Source organism: Typopeltis vanoorti, chromosome 16 (assembly GCF_054136105.1).
Source record: "Typopeltis vanoorti isolate ZY-2024b chromosome 16, IOZ_Tvanoo_1.0, whole genome shotgun sequence".
Lineage (NCBI taxonomy): Eukaryota > Metazoa > Arthropoda > Arachnida > Uropygi > Thelyphonidae > Typopeltis > Typopeltis vanoorti.
Window position 1 is genome coordinate 65,476,792 of NC_143564.1, and position 23,076 is coordinate 65,499,867.

General features: G+C 34.2%; 1 protein-coding gene across 1 annotated transcript in view; it reads left to right on the forward strand.

Moving 5' to 3' along the window:
- LOC150098086 (LIM/homeobox protein Lhx9-like) overlaps positions 1 to 23,076 on the forward strand; it is a 100,480-nt gene that overhangs the window by 55,684 nt on the left and 21,720 nt on the right. Inside the window, exon 2 of the mRNA XM_090406244.1 lies at positions 19,579 to 20,006. Within this exon, the coding sequence (XP_090262370.1) occupies positions 19,579 to 20,006 (428 nt within the window). The remainder of the gene's footprint in view (positions 1 to 19,578; positions 20,007 to 23,076) is intronic.

Below are 23,076 nucleotides of genomic sequence, written 5' to 3' on the forward strand. Positions count from 1 at the left end.
GGGTCACACTTTTCTCAAAGAACGAATACCTTAGAAGAATAGCCGAGGATGACATTGAGTTGCACATTCTAGATCATCCCGAGAAAACGAAAGCACCCTTTATGCCCGACATGACACTAACATAGTGTCATGTCGGTCAGTTGCGCGTGTTCTAAGGTCAGTTTAATGGAAGGAAGAAAAAAATCAACAATCATCTTTCCAGCGTGACTGTTGTTCTTTTTCTTCGCAGCCGTGTTTTTCCCCGGTTCTTTCTACCTGTTTATTATTCAGGCCACATTACCAATTCTGTCCATAATACAAGCGATTAATAACACTTAACTCCAACCAGCGAAGTGCAACGCGCACATCTAGCGCCTGTTGGACCTCGAGGTAGCACACAACAGCCTACTGGAATTTCCATTCTCTGACATGTTAACCGACGTGGAACGCTGAAAGGATTAGTTGCTAACCAAGGAGGTGAGTTTAGCAGCAAGGACACCATGCAGTTTACTCATATTAATCAGACCGTAACAACGCTGGACACCATTTTTTTTTTAATTGCATTGCAACATACATAGTTGTTATGACTCCCAACCCCATAGTAATTGCGCAAATGAAAAAAACAACTAATAGTAGGAACAAAAGACCCTATTGTCCTGCTCGAGAATTACTTTCTCTCTCTCTCTCTCTCTCTAATGCTACTAACAGCGATATTTGTTTCAAAATCGAATACAAAATATGCGGAACAAATCATAGCTATGCTCCAAGAGCAGCATATCATCCAGGTAAAGCTACACTTCATAGCAAAACAATGATGTCCCATTAATTTTATCTGTTTTAGTTCTTGTATTTAATGTTCTTTTTTATTTAAGAATGATGATAATTGGTTAGATAAATAATGATTTAATCATCTCCCCGCTTAACTTTTTAATAAAAATGCAATAAATATTACTATAATGAGCCATCCAGATGAAGATTACTTTGATTAACATGCTAAGAATTCCTATCCGATAATATGAGAGAGAGAGAAAAAGAGAGAGAGAGAGAGAGAGAGAGAGAGAGAGAGAGTATTAAACACATTGAAGTCAAGAGTGCATCTATGAAATTTGTATAATTTAATAATACAAAATGTGGAATACCTAATATTAATGGAATTATAATTTACAGAGTTCAGATAAACCTATTACGTATGAAATATTTTTTATAGCTAGTTGCACAGATTTTCATGTTCTTCTACTATATAGTGGACGTGAAAATTCTTATAAAGTTTTATTCTGAAATCTTATACGGACTTCAAGAGAAACTGTTCACCCAAGATTGAAGACAGTATAATGCGGAAGAGAGAGGAAATGTTTTGATTTTCTATTATTTCTTAATGTGACCTGGATTACGAAAGTAAAATAATAATAATAGTATTAATAATAAATCCCCAAAACTTCTTTTCATTTCTCAAAGGAAGTAAAGTGGCATTCTCTTAGGTCAAAGTTTTGGCGAATCAGAAAAACAGCTAGTCTCCATACACTTTCAATCACCATCGCTGAGGTTGAGCGCATTGGTCAATAAGTTACGTAACTTGTCCAAATCTAAAAGCAAGTGTTATTTTTCACTTTCTTCCAAATAATGCAAACTTCATTTTGCTCCAATTCATAGTTAACACGTTCGAAGTATGAACTTCGATTATGTTACAATTTGAGTTTATGAAAGATGAGTAAAGGAATGTTCTGCAGGGGTTCTTAAATTTATGCAAATGGCCTTCTCTTATGATTGATTGTAAATTCTCAGCAAAATAAGTATGTTATTTAATTTGCCTAAAACCAGTGTGGTATAATAGTAAAATAAATAGTAAAATAGTAAAATAAATATTGTAGAAATAACTTTAAAAGTTACAAATTATAAGCTCCTGAAGAGATTTAAAAGACTAAGTAGTGCAATACTACTCAAGCAGCTCATGCTGGATGATAAATTTCGAAACTTTTAGTTTCAAAAAGCAAACATTGTTTGCGTACTTTGGGTAATTGTTTGTTTTAAGAATTTTTGTGCATCCTTTTAGCATCCTTTGTTTTAAGACTTTTTGGGCATCCTTTGTTTTAAGCTTTTTTAATGAAAGAAAGATAACTGCGATATTTATTATTAGATTCTGAACATTTTAAAATTATTTTTTAAATGTCTAATCAATTACGATGAGTATTCATTATAGAAAATAAAATTTTCTCTCGGTTAGGAACTTTCATTATTAAATGGAGTTCTAGTGTAATATCTTGAAGAATGGGAATTGAAAAGAATTTCCATTTTTCATTTCATTGTGTGTGTGTGTGTGTGTGTGTGTGTGTGTGTGTGTGTGTGTGTGTGTGTGTGTGTGTGTGTGTGTGTGTGTGTGTGTGTGTGTGTGTGTGTGTGTGTGTGTGTGTGTGTGTGTGTGTGCACGCGCGCGCGCGCGCGTGTGTGTTTAATCTCTGAAAGACCTGGATTCAAGTGGACTAAAAGGAGCATAAGTTGAAAACAAAGGAACAAAGTTAGTTCCACTAAGCGAAACTACTTAAGAAAAGTTGTAAGGCAGCGAGAAAGGAAATAAAATGCAGACGACCAGATAAGCAGTCGTACCCAAAGAAACCAGTCTCTCTCGAAGCTCTCTTTAACAAGCCTTTTTTTTATTATTATTTCTTTATTTTTATTTTACGATGATTTCCTATAAGACGTTAGTTTTCTATTCTTAATATTGTAATATTCGTTGTGTCTCGTTCGGTCCACCATCCTCCTCCCATCGATCGTCCAGTAGAGTGTGAAAGATCTCGAGTCTTCTGTCTATAGTTTCCATCCAACCTTTCACACATGGATTAAACTTCTGCCCTGAGAGTCAGGAAACAAATGCAATTACTGAACGAATGAACGTGCAGGCCTCGAATCCGTATGAAGGCGTCTCCATGACAAGTGCGATACTAGCTTTCATTTACTTATGCACGGGCGCGCGCGTGCCTACGAACCGTTTCACGCTGGCGCTCTAATCCGGGTCAACCGTGAGAGTGGATGTGCGTATGTGTGTGTGTGTGTGTGTGTGTGGGAGCGCGCGCACTTATGTATATGTGTGCATTGCTTTGCGCAGAACTTTGTTTCGGTTCTCGACAAGCCTCCGGGAGGTTTGGGGGAAAGGGGGAGGAGGTTTCGAGGGGAAGTTCTTACTTTAAATTTTGTACAGGTGTATAGTTGCGGCCAATTGATTCGCTGAGGCCACGCGCGAACGCTTCACGTGCTACGTTTGAACGCTGCTTCAGAAACGCTTCGTCTATTGATCAGTAGCATCGACGCGTGTTATATTCGATGCCGTTACAACATAACTCGCAGCTAAATTCGCAATAAAGTTGTCATCTCGTGCTTTGTATGGTTCCACTTACCTGTTTTCTTGGCACCGAAGGCACTCCTCCTTCGAGAGAACCACACCAATACCCGAACATGAGGCGGCATTCAAATCTATTATACGCTAGAGTTTAGACGTTTATTCGATATAAGAGGCTGACGATCTGCACACATAACAAGAGGATCGTTGAAATACTGGAAGGTAAGAGAGAGAGAGAGAGAATTCATCAACTGAAAGTGCCTTTTGTGCAGGTTCTACACACCCAACAAATAACCATAAAAATTCTCCGACTAACTGTCTTACTTGTACAGTCAAATGACAATACGACACCTGAAGAATAACTATAATAAAAAACCATATCTGCTGAAAAATGGCCTCTAGTAGAAATAAAATTCGTATGGCAGCATCTTGTGGCAGTTAGGATGCCACACTGGCATATTAAGATCTGCCTCCTTTAGCTGCAGTTTTTCTTATACATGATTCATCCTTGCCAAATAGATACTTCGTTACTGAGTTACTAATATACTATAGGTTGATCAACCAACCTCTCGTGTATGGGCTGAACATAATTTTTAAAAAAAAAGTAAAAAAAAAAATGAGTGACTGATGAGTAATTTGATTTACAGAAATAACTCATTGCCAGCAATATTTGTCTCTAGAACAGTGAAATTATGTTTTTTCTCCGATAAAGTTTCATATTTAGTCTTTAGAGCAGGGTTTCTGGATTATCCTAACCATTAGCCCATCTAAGATCGAGAACTATAACATTAATTAATGTGTTATGGTTCTCGATCTTCTTTGGGACGGGACTATCATAAAATTTAAGGTGTAAGAATTCATAAATACGACTTTGTAAATACGACTTCATCGTTATATACTGTACTTAGAATATGTTGCGTGACAGAAAAACTTCTCCGTTTTCAAAATTAAGATAAATACTTCTCATATTGTATGCCCACATGAGTTTACATTGGAGGGAATGACCAGCATAATAAATAAATCGCTCCTTATTGTTTCTTTGTGTTACAATAGAATAATTTTTTGTTCATTCACCAGAGTTTCATTTCACTCTTCACACCTTACCCAGAGTTTAATTTATTAACTTTTCAAACTGGAAAATGTTTCCAATATTCAAAAACTGCTTCTGATGCTATAGAATGTACACGATTAATGAAGAAATGAAAGTTATATTTACAATAATTAACAAAGAAATGAGCTTCTGCAGCTCTGTTGGTGTAGATGAGTCTTCGGTTGGAAAGACCCAGGTTCGAATCCTGTTTATGATGTGAGGAATCTTCATCGGATCTTTTTAATCAAGTGGTGAGTTAGCTGGTTTGAAACTGAAATCCACTAAACATGAGCGACATATTTCACTTTGTTATAATACTTAAAACGTCGTGATTTTCTACACCCATCCCCATCATTAAACTCCAAAATAAATCTAATCACTTGAACAAGTTTTCAAAATAAAAAGACACTACATTTTGTCCTTATGTTTACAACATATTTTCTCTTGCTACAAATATCGATCAATTCAAATAAATATTTGTCACGTGGAATTATATTTCTTGCATAATACGTGATCTGTTGCTTATACTGATAGCGACATGATTTCGAATATGCTTCTAAGTTTTCCCTGTAGCATGTAATTTTATTTGAGTTCCAGAGGATCATAGTCTATTTGAAAATGTCTCAATAAGCTATAATTGTTCGCAAACCACTATGTTCAGAATTTTGTACTCGATGGAGCATTATTAATAAATGACTGCTATCTGTAAATTAGTCAGTAATGGCGATGCTCTTTAGTGCAAAACCGGGTTTGAATTTCGTGCAGGAACCGAAAAATCTTTTGAAGGATTTTTTTTTTTTTTTTTCAAATGAAAACGAGTTACCGGTCTCATACGGATATGGTATGGTTTTTCCTTCTGGGAACTCGGGTTTTTCATCCCTCAAACACAGGTTACAGAATACAGGCTATTTCCAGCCAAAAATACATACAACAATAGCAAACTACTAGTTTAATAAAATGATGCAGTAGTTGTCCGCATAGGCCTCATCGCTGCTATAGCATAATAATAATATTTTTAATAATAATAATAATAGAAAAAATAACATACAAAAATATTTTGCAGCATTGTTTGGGACTTTCATGATTTTTCTTCGGAATTCCATTCATTTTTAAATTATAATAACTGGAACGACGCCAACAGAAACATGTTTAGATGATAACAGGACACTATCAGTGTCCTTCATATGTGTCACACGAGAACCTAGTTGGAATTATCAAAAGAGAAACTGGTTCAAAACATTCCACTGATTAGCTCCATACCCTGCCATCTGAAAGGAAGATGAAAATAAATCACAAAATAAACTTATCGAGGATACATTACTAATTTAACGGACAGACTAACTATTGCTTTTTCCCTTCAGAAGACATATTACTTATCCACAGTATTCCGAAACTACTTCTTTGTGCTATTCCTAAGTTGCAGGGGTGCATTCCAAAGAAGTTAAACAGAATAACTCATTTCCCCCTTCTGGAAAGACCTAGGTTTAAATCCTATCTAGGATGCAAGGAATCTCTATAAGGCCTTTTCAACCGAAAATGAGACAGATAGTTTCATCAGAAGGTAGTAAGTTTGCTTTTTCGGAAACCGTCTCTCCCTCGTTGTTTTAGTCGCTTTGGGCACAATTCCAGTTACACCAAACCAGAGCAGATTAAGTTGGTTGCATTTCATTTAATACATAAGCATAGTTCATTCATAGGTTTGTTTCATGGCAGTTCCACTCTGACTGATTACAAAATCTGATTATCAAATTTTGAATTAATTTGGTCTTGAGATCTTGACTCGATCTTTGCAGTTAATAAGCAGGTTTTTCTCCAAGACGTGGTATGAATAACACCTATTAGGAACTAATCCTAACTTCTTATCATTTATACCAATGACACCATTTAGGATTAGTAGCATGAAATGAGGTGGTTATCTTCCATATTCTCTTCATCTTCTTCTTCCAGTATCTGATATGAGTTAAATCGTTGCACTGGCTTAGACAAAGGTCAGCTTTATATTAAATTCCAAAAATGATATTGCTAAACGACCCCAATTACTCATTTTGAGAGGGGGGGCGTATTAGTATATTTCTTTTCATTATCATTTTTACTGCGTTGCAAAAATTATATAGATATTCGAGTATTTTTGATCATTCCACCAACTTGAATAGTTGTACAAATCATACAAATCTTTTGAGAAACCTTTCTTCTAAATGTTCCTATTCCGCATCCTATTGGTTGAAAAGAGGATTCGCTAACCATCGGCCAACTAGGCCGGCAAGCGTTAATTATTTTCAATTTAGTAATCTATCAATTAATTAATAACATCTCTTAATTTATAGATTTAGGCTGCTTAACCAATAGTAAAAATGCCAAATAAATTATTTTCTAATCGATAGTATTTTGCTCATACTCCATCTTGCAAATATTACAGGATTGTCAAAAGTCGTCATAGTCATGGCACGGATGTTCAGCCTCTTGAGATTCCAACATTCTATAACGCTAATACTTGTTTTTATGGGAGCACTACAAGGTGAGTGGTCAACCTCTCTATTTGGTTTGTTGAGCAAGAAGTGCTGACCGATTTCCCTCCTTTCTGGGAGATACCTACGTTCCGCGGTTGGAAGAGCAGCATGGATCTTGCGATAAGAGAGATTTCAGCTCTAATGGCCAAACTTATAGAGGTTCCATAAAATATCAAACATTAAGAAAGAGAAGAATTGACGGAGCTTTTAAAAGCATTGCTTATATGGCTCACTGGTGGCCTAAAGCAAATTAGGCCACCAGTGACTGATGTGATTAATGGAGATGACGTCACTCAATTTTTGGTTGAGAAATTCTTGATGCGAAGTTGGCATTGTATACCCATCGCTATTTTCAAACTTAAACGACACTCTGAGATATAAAGTGTCCAAGACAAAGACAACATGTTAGTCAACAACTTGACAGATTAATTTTACCTTGCAAGCCGTGCTTACACTAAAATGGATAACCGGTAAATGCTATATTGTGATCTATACCGACAAAAGCTTCTGATGAATGCAACAGAAATTTTCATCGCGTATTTTGTACAGTTCTCATTACAGATGTTTAAAATATGAGTTATTCTCCAAATTACGAAAACTTCATAGCAAAAAAAAAATAAAATAGTAAAATATTGTAGTGTGAGTTAACCAATTTTCACATAGCACCATATTTAATGGAATCATTTAAGCCCCTATAAAAATAAAAATGTTTAAATAGGCTTAAAGATTAAGCCTATATAAAAGGAAATTAAAAGTGGATTTTAAAAGAACATCTATATTTCTGTTGATGTGAAACTTTTAGTAGAAATATATTAGAGTTTCAGCAAAAGGTAGTCTGTTCTCTGGCTAAAGAGATTGTGTCTTTAATCCTCAATCCCATTGTGACATGGGTGTTTTTAAATTTCTTTCGGTGGCAAATGATTTTCACCGCACAGCATGATCTACAACTACCATCCTACTTGATAGTGGCCTGAAATGGCATGTAAAAATGTCGTTTAATCACTAAATCGGGGGGGGGGGGGTTTCCTGCATTACAAAAAAAACCTTCACTTCATCCACGGTATTAATGTTTATTAGATTCACAACTTTTCAAGTATGACAATCCTTAAGAGTTTTATTTTATACTAATCAGGCCATCTTATGCAAAACATTCTCGGTATACAGAAGTGAAAATCTTCCAGTCAAAGGACTTCATCTATACCGAATGAGCTACGAAGACTCTTTCTGTTATTGTAATATTTTATAATAACATGATAGATATTAAATAGAATTGTTATTCGAAAAGTACGGTGACACAGAATCTAAAGATGGAAGCCATATATATTTTTTTTAAATTAAGAGATCAATCTTCTGGCTAATCTTTCTTTGTGTTAGTAAAGAATATATCAGAGATCTAACTAATCAATCTAGGCATTGATCAGAAAATGTAAACATTTCAATAATAACAATAAAAAAAGGCAGCATTGTAAACTGACATCAACATTATTATTTGTCTTCGCCGACTCATTATTATCCGTAAACCTTAAATGTTTCTATATAGCTCTTAACAGATCCGCGGAAAGTCCATTACTTTTATGAAAGAATATAATTAATTTATGTGTTGCTACTTCGACTATTTCGTAGCACGAAAATCACGCCCCCAAGCCATCAGAGTGTGTCTTTCCCCTTCAAACAAAAAAAAGCATTAAAACTACAAGCATTATGAGTAAGAAATGGGAGTTTTTTTTTTTTTTTTTTCCTTTTCTTTACCCTACCGCGTGCATAGATTACAGATGCCATCTTTCCTGTCTGCGCCTCGCCCTACAGACGTGCGTGTCATTGGCACTTCCCTGCAGCGACGGATGATGCACCTGATGATTCCGTAACACTGCGTTCCATAATTACGGGGGGAGGTTACGTTTCTAATTATGCGCTGTCTCACATGGATGCGCAAACACTTAACTTTGTGCTTCGTACTTCTGTCCTCCGCATTATCTTGATGGGAATCAGCATGCAAAGACAAGTCAGAACCTCAGTTAGCCCTGATAGACTTTAGAGTAAGGTGTTCGTGATTGCATTTTTACTGCATCGCTGAATCCAGATAGTTGGACACTTCCTTCGTGTACATTCTTAGAGACCTATATGAAAGTTTAAAAAGAGGAAGGTGGGCTTTAATACAAGGAAACAACTTCTAAAAATTACACGCGTTTAATGCTGTACAATACTGCATTTAATGGTTTAAACAAAGTTGACATCTATCTAAACAGATGCGGAAAGAATTTGGAGAATTTCAATCCAGTTTATAAATAAAGATGTAATAATTGTTCTGCTTTATACACATCGTAAAAAAAGCTAATTCCCGGTGTTCTATATTTAAAATTATTTTCGGGGTTAGTCTTTATTATAATAGGCTTAATGTGAGCTACAATTCTTATCGCGAGACAGTAGTAATTCATAATAATTACATGTTTATCACATTCTTCATATCATAATCAAATCGCATCCCACCTAATTCTTTACTTACTTATTTTCAAAGAGTTTTGTTCTGAATTTTTACTTCTGCTTTTCGTTTGGCTTTATCTGCGTGCAAAATATGCATGGAAGGCGATTGCAATCTTTAACGTGCCCACAATATACATGACTTTTTTTTTTTTTTTAATTATTCGAACTTTGTGACCCTCATAATGGTCCGCTAGGAAACGTAATACTGGTGAAACCACAGCAGGTATGTCATCAAGGTCTCTAAGCAAATAAATTTTTCCAAGGTTATACATTTATTCATGGAGACAAGGACACACAGGAAACAAGCTAGCGATCTCATGGGAACTTGGCATCACAGATTTTTAAACTATCGTAAGTGAAATTGCTGTAAATGAAACAGGAGTGAAATTGATATCAACGCTACTTATTTCCTCATTCAATAAAGTGGTGATTAAAATTTTGGATTTCTATAGAAATATATTTCCACTTTTCTGTATATGTTTAGTTTATCTCTGTATCTTTAGCATGTCTAAAGTTCGTTTAAGTTTGTCTTTAGATTATCTGTGTAAACCTTTAGTATATCTGTAGTTGACAGAGAATCAAATTTCTTATCACCAGTTTATTCGGTATTCTATAATACGATAAATTATTATTATTTTATTTTTTTTTTTTTTAATTTTTTTTTTTTGCGACAGGCTGATTGAAAAGATTGCTGTAATACAGCACATCATTCATGATTAACTGAATTCTCCCCCTCCCCCGATCAGCCTTTCCGAGAGTTCGGTTTAAGTCAATAATTTCTAACCACTTATTTTAAGGGGATTTGAAGTGGTTTTCCGAGAAATTTGAAAAAAAAATTCCACCCAAGTTGGTCAATGACTCAACATAGCTAATAGTACTTTAAGCAACTTCTCATTTTTACTGATTTCGTATATTTTATTGCTTTGTTTTATTTCTTTTTCTTTTTCTTCTCAAGTATCTACGATTAGCTAACTTATTTTAGTAGACTTGCTAAGCGGGGATGTTTGAAATACTTAAGTTTTTGACCTTTTTTATTATCATTCACTTTGATGAGTGAATAACATATACAAGGTCGTGGAGTAGAAATGTTTGAATTTACATGGATAATTTTATTAAAAGATTCGCAATGCTTTTATTAAAAATTATTGAGAAACATTGGACTAGATGGATTAGAATTGGTGCATTAAAGTATGAAGAATTGGAGCATTCATTATGTATGCTTTGATGTATTCGTTGAGGGTCTATCATCTCAACAGATTAATGCAGTGTTACGTAATGAACCAAAAGAAAAACGTTTTTTGAATTCAAAACGAGATTCAGTTCAGACTTTAACAATCTAATCAACCAATTCGATAACTAGTATACCAATTTTAGTATTTTGAACATGAAATAATCCATTAAAGAGAAGGCATTCATTTAAGACAAAAGATTTATTCGCAAATACTAGCTGGAATTTTTCTGTTTTTTTTTTCCCTCAGACAAATAAAAAATTAATATAAAAAGCAATATTTCCAAATTTACATTATAATGTCTAGATTTCTGTTGTATGAACTATTAAGAAAGACATTGCATTTTTCCTAAAGGGATTAGTAATTTCAAATATGCAACATCGAAGCTCTTGCATTTGAAGAATACTAAAACAAACAGTTTTGAGAAACAAATTGAAAAAATGCAATTTTATTCGAAAATCAAAATTGTCTTTAAGTTTCAGTTTTAATTGAGACAAAAACTTTGTTTCATAATTTTAGATCGAATATACTTTACTCGAAGAATTAACCAAACAGACATTACGAGAACATGGTATGTTGAGTATTACACATCCCACATCCTTTGCTAAACATAAGCACTCGTTCCGTGTTATTTCATTATCCAGAGAAGGCTACGTAGATGTCCCTTCATGATATTTTGCTCATTAGGTAGATATATCAAAATAATTATGAGGTAACGGTCGTTACAAATACTTCGAGAAGCAGCAAAAACAGTATCCAAGATGTGCAATGTAACCATTCACAAGTTTATAATACGGACTTCTGTGGGAGTATTTCCAGGGAAAACATCTTTCTTCTTCTTTGATCATAAGCTGATTCCTTAGAATTTCTCAAAATCTACTGCAAATGAGTGGGTTTACTACCGGATATCTTCCTACATCGCGTATAAGTAAGCAGCTGAAAAAAGCTAACTCCCATAACGTGCAGCATCACCCATATGTGGGAGTTGCTTGAAAAAGTTGTTTGTTTATCAATATTGACATTCCTGCTACGGAAAAAAAATACTAAAAAAAATACTTTCACAAACATCAAGAGTAAATTCGTTAATGTGAAGAGAAAATTACATCATAGAATAAGAAAATGATCAAGCGTATGTTGAAGTACGATAAGTATTACTATGACAATGAGTAATATTTTCATGAATATACATCTCGCATATGGAAATATTACTAACTGTTGAGATGTATTACTTTAATAATAGTAATGCATATTAACAGTACCCATGTAACATAATATTTGTTATATGGTACTGATGCCTACTTTGGAAGATTATGTGTTTTCTATGTATAAAGGGAGAAAACGCATAATTAGTGAAACACTTCTTTTTAGTAAGGATGCTTGCTAAAATTGTCGACTGGGTATGTAACTGAAATTAGTCTCAGCTAAAGGCACAACGCTAAAGTTGAGGCAGCTAAAGGCACAACGCTAATACGCTGACTGTTAATTCCTTGAGTTTTGTGTGAGAAAAACTTCATCGATATGAGAACGACTAACTTACCTTCATTTAGAAAAAAAAAAATCAGTACAAAGGTCTCTCGCGTCCTAAGAATGGCATGTGACGATCTTCGGAAGACTACAATAACCACAACAATTCGCATCACCTCACTGATTTTATTATTTCATCAAAAGCCCAACTTTCCCAATACTCAGGACTCAGTGAGTGCAAACATTGTGAAATAGAACAGATTGGATATCTATGAAGAAGTGTTCTACTATGAAGATTTTTAACTTATTCTTTTAAAGAACCTCTGTGATAGCGAATCTTGCCCGAGGAAGAAGAAAACTTTATATCAAAATATTTAGACAAAGAGGAAACAATAATGGATGTTTCGTGCTAAAATAATTTACAAAAAAAGGCTTTGTTCTTTCTATATTCAATCGTAAACGCATATAGCGCTTCTTTCTATCCCAAATGAATTATAAACTCACGTGCCATCCGCATTTTCTTCTGACTTCCTTTCCTCTGTATCATCATCTTCAAGGACCTACTCGCTTGAATTTCTTGAACTTTTCTATCACTTCACAGTTTACCTCCTAGCTCTAACTGAAATTTAAATATTCTGAAGATCAAAAATCGATGCTATCCACCGTGTTACCATAGAAACAGCACGAGTAACACCGTGCGAAGATGCTTGTCATCAACTAATGCGTTATGCTCTGAAATGAAGCATAAGAAATAGACGATAGGTAAAAACAGGGAATAACTTGCTCAAGTTTTCGTGGAATTGAATAATTTAAAATAAGGAATAGATTAAAGTAATTCGCGTATAAATATGGGAACCCATTTTGCTCGATCTTAAGGATGCAAAGGTGGCGAGTGCAAAAATGATTGAAGAAACTTATTCTAGTGAAAAGACGGGAATGGTTGAAGTGAAAATCTCCAGCGGGCGATTCTACACGATTTTGCAGACAATCGCTAGGAATAATTCCTTCTTCGTATATTTAAACAGAATAGTCTCTGCATGATGAAGCAAGCTCTTAAACTGTAAAAAAATGAACAATTTTTTATGTTATAATCGGTAAAGTGTAGTTCAGATCCTCATAAATTGATCGTGATTTACGAATGAATAAATAATGAAAAATGCATTAGAAATTGTTTTTTTTTTTTTAAATTCCTTAAGATTCAAGTTATAAAGGTAGTCGACTAAACCTTTCCTGAGAATTTGCTGTACTTTACGGATTTTATTAACTTCCCCCATGCTTCTAATTTGACTTTAAGTTTAGAAATATCGTTTTGCCTGAGTGAGGATATTTCTTAATGCTATTAATAACACTTCAGTTGAAGATGATAAATATATACTGGTATATTTACATTTTTAGCACTTCGAAATCATTTTACAATGTTATGAAATGGTTGTCAAGTTCTACTCATTTCGCAATCTAAACATTATCCTATAAAATCAGTCTTTAGATGACCTAACATTTTTTGCTTAAGCTAAAAGATATCTTTTGATATCTATAGTCAATGAAGCGTAAATTTTATCATATAGAGTAACCCGCATCTTCAAATTCACTAAGTAAATCAGATGTGGCTTTCTAAAGATAGGGATATCTACTCTATTTACTAAGAAGTTCTGTTTCAGAAGTCTTGTAGATATGTTGGGAAGACTTCGTGACATTTATCTATAGTTGGAATAACTTGGGTTCGAATCTCTTCTATAACGGGGAATCTAAGAGTTTTCAATCGAAGATAAGATAACTGGGCTTATACAAAGATTAGAAAGATTTTTACTTCAGAAACTCTGTTTTATTTTTTTATTATTCAAACCGGCTAGAAGAATACACACGATTAACAAACATAATGCTCTGGCCTCAATGTCTCAGTTGCTAACACTATTTTAACCCTTTTTAAATGGATAGCGAGAGGTTTTTAGTCTTTCGCAAAGAAATTGTCTGATTGTGAAGAATTTAGATTTGCCAAATGAAATAATTAAGAAAGAATGTAAACAGCCCGCTCTGCGCTGAAACTTTTTAAACATATTCTATTTGTTATTGAAAAAAAAAAAAATAAAAATACTCTACCGTTGTATGATCTTTCAAATATTAACTTCAGCAAAGTATCTCAGAATGCTATGACTCTACTTTTACCACCATTTTTAATTCCAAGAAGTTAGTGTTCCAAGGACTACATTACATTTTAAAGCATTGCAGGTAGTAGATAAATTTGTCCGAATATATTTTTACATAAGTCCAATAGCCTATGGGCAAGCAGTTTGACTGATTTTATAAATTTAGATAGTACTTATCATGATACGAAATTCAAAACACTGTTGATTTTGCTAATGCTTTTAAAATTTTCGAATCAGTGTTTACTTCTTATGATTTTTACATCAAACAGAACGAACTTATTTCGTTGTTATGTTGTTTGAAATATTTCTTTTACTAATGTTATAACACTATAAGAAGAGTTCTTGTTTGCTTGCTTTTCGATGATAAGTAAAAATTTGTTCATTTGCATTCCGCATAAAGTTTTTCCTTGATTTGATTTCACCATGGAAACGCATCTAAACCAGAAGATGCAGTGATCGATGCAATAATAATAACATGAAAAGGCATGCACGTCCAATAACTCGTTTAGACACTGCTGATTAGTAAACTGCTTTAAATCACAAACAAAAACGTTTATACAAGTGATCAGTACAACTTATGAATAATAAATTTTTTGAAGTAAACACAGGAGCAGAGAATTAGTAGATGGATTCCTTAAGACTCTCTTAGCCTTATTTAATATTGTATATATATCAACATCTACGAAAAATGAATGTAAGAAATTACTAATCCTAACAATTCTCGTTGTCCTGATTATACAATTTACATTTTCACATATAAAATAAAAAATGTGTAGTGGTAATAGTACTGGGAGTAACCCCCCCCCCATAATGGATTATCTCAAGGGTTTTTTCATATCCACAAGCACGCACTGTTGTAAAACTTTGGTAGTCGTGATAATGACTTTACTGTAACGTGAGGAGACAGGCATTCTCTCTCTCTCTCTCTCTCTCTCTCTCTCTCTCTCTCTCTCTCGAATAAAATGTTTTTCTAGCTGTATTCTACACTAACAATTGATAACATTATTATCACACTTTACTCAGGGCTGAGTTAAGTTTGATAATAATGTTAAGACGTATTGCTAATTTGCTAATTTTCCACCTGTCTGGATCAAAGGTGACCACATTAGCTGACACTACTTGAATAATTCATTGTACGTATGCTGGTTTTGGAGTACTTTTTTACATCACGAAACACACGACTCAGGAAGAAAAGGGTAAAGGGGGGGGGGGGGGTTGCTTGTTTTTATTTTAGGAAAATGAAAATGTTTCGACATGCACCATGTTGTTGGTACGCTGTTTATTTTCCCTTCAGAAACTTTAGACACCCTCTCCAGGATAGGTAACATTGCTGTCACATCAGGCGATGTGACACCTGTCATTTTTTTATCAGTAATAAATTTTATAAGCAAGAAAGAATTGCTGCGACTTTAACACTCTACCACCATGCTTAGCCGTAAATAAATTAATTCGATGATTAACACTCTAGAATGTGGTTACAGTTTTTCCATCACCGTTTGTTTGAGGAATATCTAGAGAGTACTATCGATAGAAATCTGGAATGGGTTGTTTAAATTAAGAAAAAAAAGTAACTAAGGCTATAAGATGAGGCCTTTGTATTACGTCTGTAAACTGCGTGTGTTTTGCATCGTGGCATGTTTTAAGGGGATGAATGGCTATATTTTCGATCACTTCCAGATGACTGGCTAACACATCTTTACTTAAAATTCCTCATGAAAGTTCTTCGCGTTATAGGTCGGATTTATACCGATTACATATGAAAACGGGATTTTTTCTCCTTTTGTATATAAATGATTATCTATATTTAAAATTATTGTTCAGTCTCCGTATTCATATAAATTTCCAACGTATTTGCTTTAAAAGAAGACTCGGCGCTAACGTAAGCATCTTCACACCTGCAGGTATTATTTCACAGGTGTTTCACAATGTCCACGGGTAAAACAAAAATATTACAACACGTGCGACTAAGATGGCATTCATTCCAGATTGTATTTTAAACACTTCAGACGAAATCGTGTTTCTTTAAGCAAAACAAAAAAATGTTTTTAATTCAGTTACAGAGTTAATAAATGACTGCTACACAAGCATACTACTAAAAAGGAAATAATGCAAACATTATGCGCATGCGTAAGTAAACCCACAAAATATGAGTTCCTTGTTACATCTAGTTTTGCATATCGGCAAGTAGTTAAAATCATAATGGACCTACCATTCATTTGAAATTTCTTGTTCCAGCTTGCACAGAATCCCTAGCAATCTAGTTAGAGCAAGTTTTAACTTCATTGCACTCCATCAAAAAGGAAAAAAAAAAAGTCTGTCAATCCACACATCACTTTCTTCTTGTCCATTAGGAAAGTTAATAAACTTTATGCTAAATAATATTTTGGGCCTCTATCATTAAAAATAGTTCAATTAGCAACGACTCAGAGTCATCTATATATGCAGAGATCGTTTTCTTTTGCATTTTTGCAGATGAATGACACGCATTGGCTTGAAATATCTCTGTTTGATCCTTTATAGGTTGAGAGGAACTTTTATAAGATGCTTTTAAAGTGAAGGTGAGTCGACAGGACTTTTCCCCTCCAACGACTCGGATATTGCCAATCACAAAACCAACAAGCCGTTCGAAAATCACATGCAGTTCAATGATTTTATATTGACCCTTAAAACTCCCGTAATGGGAGGTTTTGGGGTCTACTTCTCCCATGGTAACCCATTTAATCTTGGGAGAGTATTTATACACTTGTATGAATGAGCGTATGAAGGTGAAAGACAATCACATTCATGCCTGGGCAGGATGCGAATCTACAGCCTTTTGCCTGGAGAGCGGATACGCTAATCACTCGGCCAACCAGGCCGGCCGAAGTATGCTTAAAAACATCAAATATTCTTTCTTGTCGTTTGGGTTTTCGTTTGTTTTCTTTTTATATCATTATGCATATTCAAGAAATTTAATTTATTTGTCCTAATTCACCAATGTTTTGTGAGATTTCTTCGGTCAAATATCTAATTTGAATCTTAAATATCTCATTTTTAAATGACTTCGATAATAACATACAGGCTAATTAAAAATTCACTGCTTATCTTAATCACATCAAAATTTATAATGTTCAGAGTAAATATGTGGATTTAAAATATGATCAACTCTAATAAACACATAGGAAGTTAAAAAATAAAACCGTTCTTGTCTCCACTAACATCCCTACTTCATTAACCACTAATATGAATAATTACAATGCATGACTGTATTTTATAGCGTAACTCAAGGATTCTTTTTATTAGGTAGGAAAGCATAAAACAGTCCTAAATTTGTTCATTTTTATAACAACATTTATTATTTCACGAAGTAATCCTAGATATGAAATGCAATTCTGTTGAAACAATCCAAAAGGTCGCAGATTTGACCTTTGGGAAAGGACTGTGGAATGCATGGACGCCACGATTTCAAAATATGCTTTGATGTCGACTTGCATCCAAGAATATCTATATGAAAACTAAAAAAAAAAAAGGGAAAAAACGCATAAGGAATGGCAATGTGTACTTTGAATATCAGCGAATGTAACTTAGCTGTGCGTGACATGACAATACTTAGTTATGAAATCTCCCAGACCGCCTAGCAATGAGTGTTATGCTTAGCTACACGCAATATAACAAGGTCCTTGTTGTGGTGGTCTGTAGAGATGATCATTTATCATTCGAAATGTTGAAAGTTTGTCTATTAGCGGCAACATTAAAGTTTTCTTCAACGTCTTAGGTATAAAAGAAAATGTCTACTTGAAAACTTTGAGACATTGTTATTTCATTAAGCTTTGATATTAAATGTCTTTTCTATATCCGTTAAAGGTTCCAAGGATTTCTTAGGATTGACAGCGATACCCTTGTATTCGATTTATAACCAAGGACATTTATTTTAAAGAAGTGCTTCATTTATAAAAAAAAAAAAAAAAAAAAGAAAGAAAGAAAAAAGGATTTTATCTTTTGAATAAGGTAACTCGCTTAAATACGCATGCGCACAATATCACTACAGTTTTTCTTATATACGCATCATATTTACAAAAATTGCAACGAACAACAGAGGCTATACATCATTTCAGATAGTGGACTCGCTGGTTGAAGGAAAATATTTTAATTTTCTTAAGTCTTAATCAATGGATTCAAACTTCAAGTTCCATAACGTACAGAATTTCAGAGTTCAGAGTTCGAAAATTTTCTGAAAGCAAATCGCATCAACAAAATAGAAAAAAAGTGAACCAATTTGTTCATCGAAATCGCTTTTCCGACCACTCTCGTAATAAGTAATGCAAGAGTTCGTATAAAGAAAAAAAATCTTCATAAAAGGATTTCAAAAAGAAGAAAAATAAGGAAATGAAAATTCAAAAATCGTAATACTTAAACCAGAAACAGAAGAAAAAAACTGATAATAGAGTCTTGTTTTAATTCATACATACGGTAGCCTATCAGATGAATAACAGCACTGAGTTTGTAACTTTTTTTAACACGATATTACTAAAAAAATATGTATGACACATATTTACAGTAACTGTTATTGGTCAAAATTCAATCCAGAAAAATAGTCCTAAGCGGTACAAGTTCTTTCTGGAAAATTTTATTTTCACTGATAAAATATATTAAGTTAATGGAGAAAAAAAGGTTTGTATCCATCACCTACATGAGCAAGAGGAACAGCTTAACAGCGAATTATACTTTTATTGATATAAGCGAAACGTAAAAAAATTCTACATTTTAACATAAAAACAATAACCTATGACTTTGTTCATTTCTCAAAGCTGCATGTAGTTGAATAAATGAACAAAGTTATAGGTTTAGTTAATTCAATAAGTGTGGATGGAATTCATCGATAACGTCCACAGTTGGAAATTCTTAACGAAATATCAAGTAACCTGGTACAGATTTACCAAATGGGAAAAAAGTGTCCCTCTCCCTTCATGATTCGGAAAATAAACTTGTTTCGATGTTTATTTTAATATAATTAATTAAATTAATAAATTAATAATAATCATTAATCTGTTGATTAATGATTATTATTAGTAGTAGTGGTAGTAAGAGTAGTAGTAGGAGGAGTAAATTATATTAATGAAACTACTAAAAATTAGTTAATTGCATAATTTTTAGGATTTTGGAGACATGCTTTTTTTTCAACTAGACGTTTGCTAAAAAATAACTCTTAAAAAATGTAAAAGAAAAACGAAATCACCTGGAAAATTTCCAGATTCTTTGTGCCTAAATTTACACATAGCTGTTAACACTAACGAAAATCTCCTCACTCAAAGAGGAGGAGGGGGGAGGAGGAGGATTAGATCTGTTGTCAAGTCATTTTCTATTTGATTTTCAGGTTGTTCGCAGTCAAACGATGCGCCCGTTGTCAGAGAGGGATCTTCGCCAACGAACTGGTGATGAGGGCGCGCGAGTTAGTGTATCATCTCCACTGCTTCACGTGTGCTTGGTGTAATGCTGCTCTGACCCAGGGGGACTATTTCGGACTTAGGGACAACCTGGTGTACTGTCGGACACATTATGAACTTATGGTGCACGGAGACAGCTTCCTTGCGACTGACGGCACGGGGCACCCAGTTCCGCCGCACGGTAACGGTGCAGCACTCGTCGGCGGTGTCGCGGGAAACGGCAGCATTGGAGAGCGAACTGTAGACAGCCACCCAACTCCGTACACCTTCCCCAGTGTAGGTACAGTGCGGAAAGGAAGACCGCGAAAAAGGAAGACGGCGGAAATGTCGATAGACGGGATGACGACGCAAAATCTAGGTAAGCTTTTTATCGTAAAATGTTGATCTCCTTACATGGTGAGACTCGTGTATTTCGTTATAAGAATCTTACTTTTATCAGTAATAAATATTATGAATTTCTTTCAATCAGTAAAGGTTTTGTTATCTTTTGGCATTATCACATTTCATCGTTAGTCTTTATATTTATTTTTGGTACTCCAACTAATGCTGAAGTACCAATGGATGCCGGTGTTTTACCTTCTTTCTTTTCTTTATATATCAACAACTCTCTCTCTCTCTCTCTCTCTCTCTCTCTCTCTCTCTCTCTCTTAATCGCAAAAATGGGTTCTTTTTTAATTCCACTCCGAACTTTGATAGCACCCACATCTCTAAATAAGGCGAAATGCCTTTACTTGAAATTGGTTTCATTTTTTTAGTGTGTCATTTATCATGACTATCACTTCCTAAATATCCGCAAAATCATAAACCCGACAAACCATTGAAAACTCTTAAGATCCCAGCTTTTCTCGCATTTGGTGCCAAAGGGCAACCTAAAAATCCTTGATTCGGTACCGTAGACAGCAGTTAATGGTACCAGCTTTTCTTTCGCGATATGCGACTAGGATCCCACCGATAGAAGACCTGAGTTCCTGAATTATTTATTTTTCGTAGAGAGATATTTAGCTTTTACTACATATATTTATACAAATACAGAGTGTCCCAATAGTCCTTGTTCAGTTTTAACTAACAATAAATAACTGTACAAAACAGTTATTTACATCAAAATCTTGTTCTTTGGTTGATCTTAGGGTTATGATTGCAAATACAATCCATTTAGTCACTGAGCAACAGCTGATGAATCCTTTTATTGAATTTGAAAATTGGCTTGAATCATGTATCGCGCATGATGGCGATTATGTCAAAGTTCGAAAATAAACCTGCAAGGGATATAAAAAGTGAATTAATTTAGAATGGTCCTTACTATAAATTTGGAAATTCATATATCCTTAGTTATTAAAGCTTCAAACTGAACAAGGAGTTTTGGGACACCATGTATTTTCATGATCATTGCTTCATCAGAACTGGCAATTGTAATTTGTCTGGTCTTCTGTTCATCTGCTAAGACGTGAATAGTCACTAGCGCTTTACAATTCACCTCCAAACGTGCAGAATCTTTTACTTCTTGTTCTTCTGCATACTGCTGCCGTTTGGACCATCCTCCCTCGCATATATTTCCTAAAAATTACAATGCACGTGTTCTAAACTAACGTTAACAAGTTCCTTCTTTTTTCACTTTGTGCTCATTCAGGGTACTAGTGCAGTATAGGTTGAACAACCTCTTTAGGATCAAAAAAAAATTATTTATCGTAGAGCTGTGTATTGTTACAGGTGCTTCATAATTAGGAACACAGCTTTCAAGAAGAGTCCAGAAGGGTGTGACTTTTACAAATCCCCTGCAGGTGTTTGCTTTGTTTTGGAGTACGTCATTAAAACCGTAGCTTCTTAAACAGGGAAGCTGTAAAATATAAAGTTTCTTTATGATTTTTAACTTCGCTTCTCTTCTTTAATAGCTTATGAAGTGTTTCTTTGGATGCTATACTGGAATAAAATCACACCTCAAAAGTAAGAATGAAACATAGTATGAAAATTATTCGAAGAGAAATATAAGCAAGTCATATGATTCTTCCAACTTGCACAACGTTGTTTTTTTGGATTAAAAAAAAACTTCAATTTCTAGTATATTAATTGGAAAACAGATAGATACATAATGAGAAGCTAGAAGAAATACAGTTTCATTTTGAATGAGAAATTTGAGGGGAAAACAAAAAACTTCACGCGACAACACCATATTATTAAATGCGTGACTCCAACAAATATTGTTATTTTATCAACACATTGAATGATTTTTTGGAGTCACTGCGCATCAGGTATTCTGTGTTTTGCGATTATTTGTTTGTTTTTTTTTCTTTTTTACCGTTTTAACAGTAATTCGTAGTTTACCTACGATTATTTTGTAGTCCATTTATTCTCTTTCTTTTTAACATCTTCTCTGGAATTAATATTTTAATTCCAGAGAAGATGTTAATATTAATCAACATGAATACTTGACTTCACTAATTCCAAAAACATTTTATATTGACTGGTTTCAATGTTTTAGAAACCAATCTCGTTTTTTTTTCTTCTCTATTATTATTATTATTATTATTATTGCTGCCATGATGATTGGTTTATGATTGGTCTAATGACAAAATTAGCTATTTAAAATAACTTAGGGATTCCTTTGGTTATGAGGAACCAGAACCAAGTAAAAAAAATTTGTTGGCCTTCAAAATTTGGGTGCGTATTTGAAATTACGATCAAAGCAATTAAGGCTATGAGGTCAGTGTGCTGTTTGCTAAATACGCGGGTTAGCTCGCTTTTTCCTGAAAAAAAAAAAAAAACCACCGCATACTCATGAAACCGACTAACACTCACCTTCATTTAAAAGCCTTTATAAAATTTCCTCGCATCCCTGACATTTTTAGCCCCCGAAGATCAAATATCAGTTCGTCTTCGTTACTGCAATACAGAAGCTCTCTGATTACAAAAGCTAATGAATATCCAACAATCTTAATTTATAATTTCTAAAGTTTGTTAATCTTATCAAATCTGAAGGTATAAAAGGACATCTTACGCATCATACCTTATATTTTTCATGCACATTTTGAGTTAACGTTAGGAATGAAAGTTAAGCTAGGAATAATACACCCTCTGTCAATAAAGAAACCGAACTTTTCGAAAATCGAAGAAAGTAGTAGTGGCGAAATCTGTTGTATCTTCTTGTTGTCGAAAGCGGCAACCTTCATTACTGTTGTGTCAACTGTTTATGACATTTGTTTCATTACAAGCCGAGTTATAGTGCCAAGAGTGACAGTGTGTTTTGACGAACGGTCGGAAAATGAGTTTCAAACAGAGAGCTGCGATTGACGTTTGTGTTAAACTTGGTAAACGTTTTACCGAAACTCATCAAATGCTTCAAAAAGGTGGTGAATGCTTATCCCGTACTCAAGTTTACGAGTGGTTTAAGCGATTTCAAAGTGATCGTGAGATGCTTGAGGACGACAAAAAGC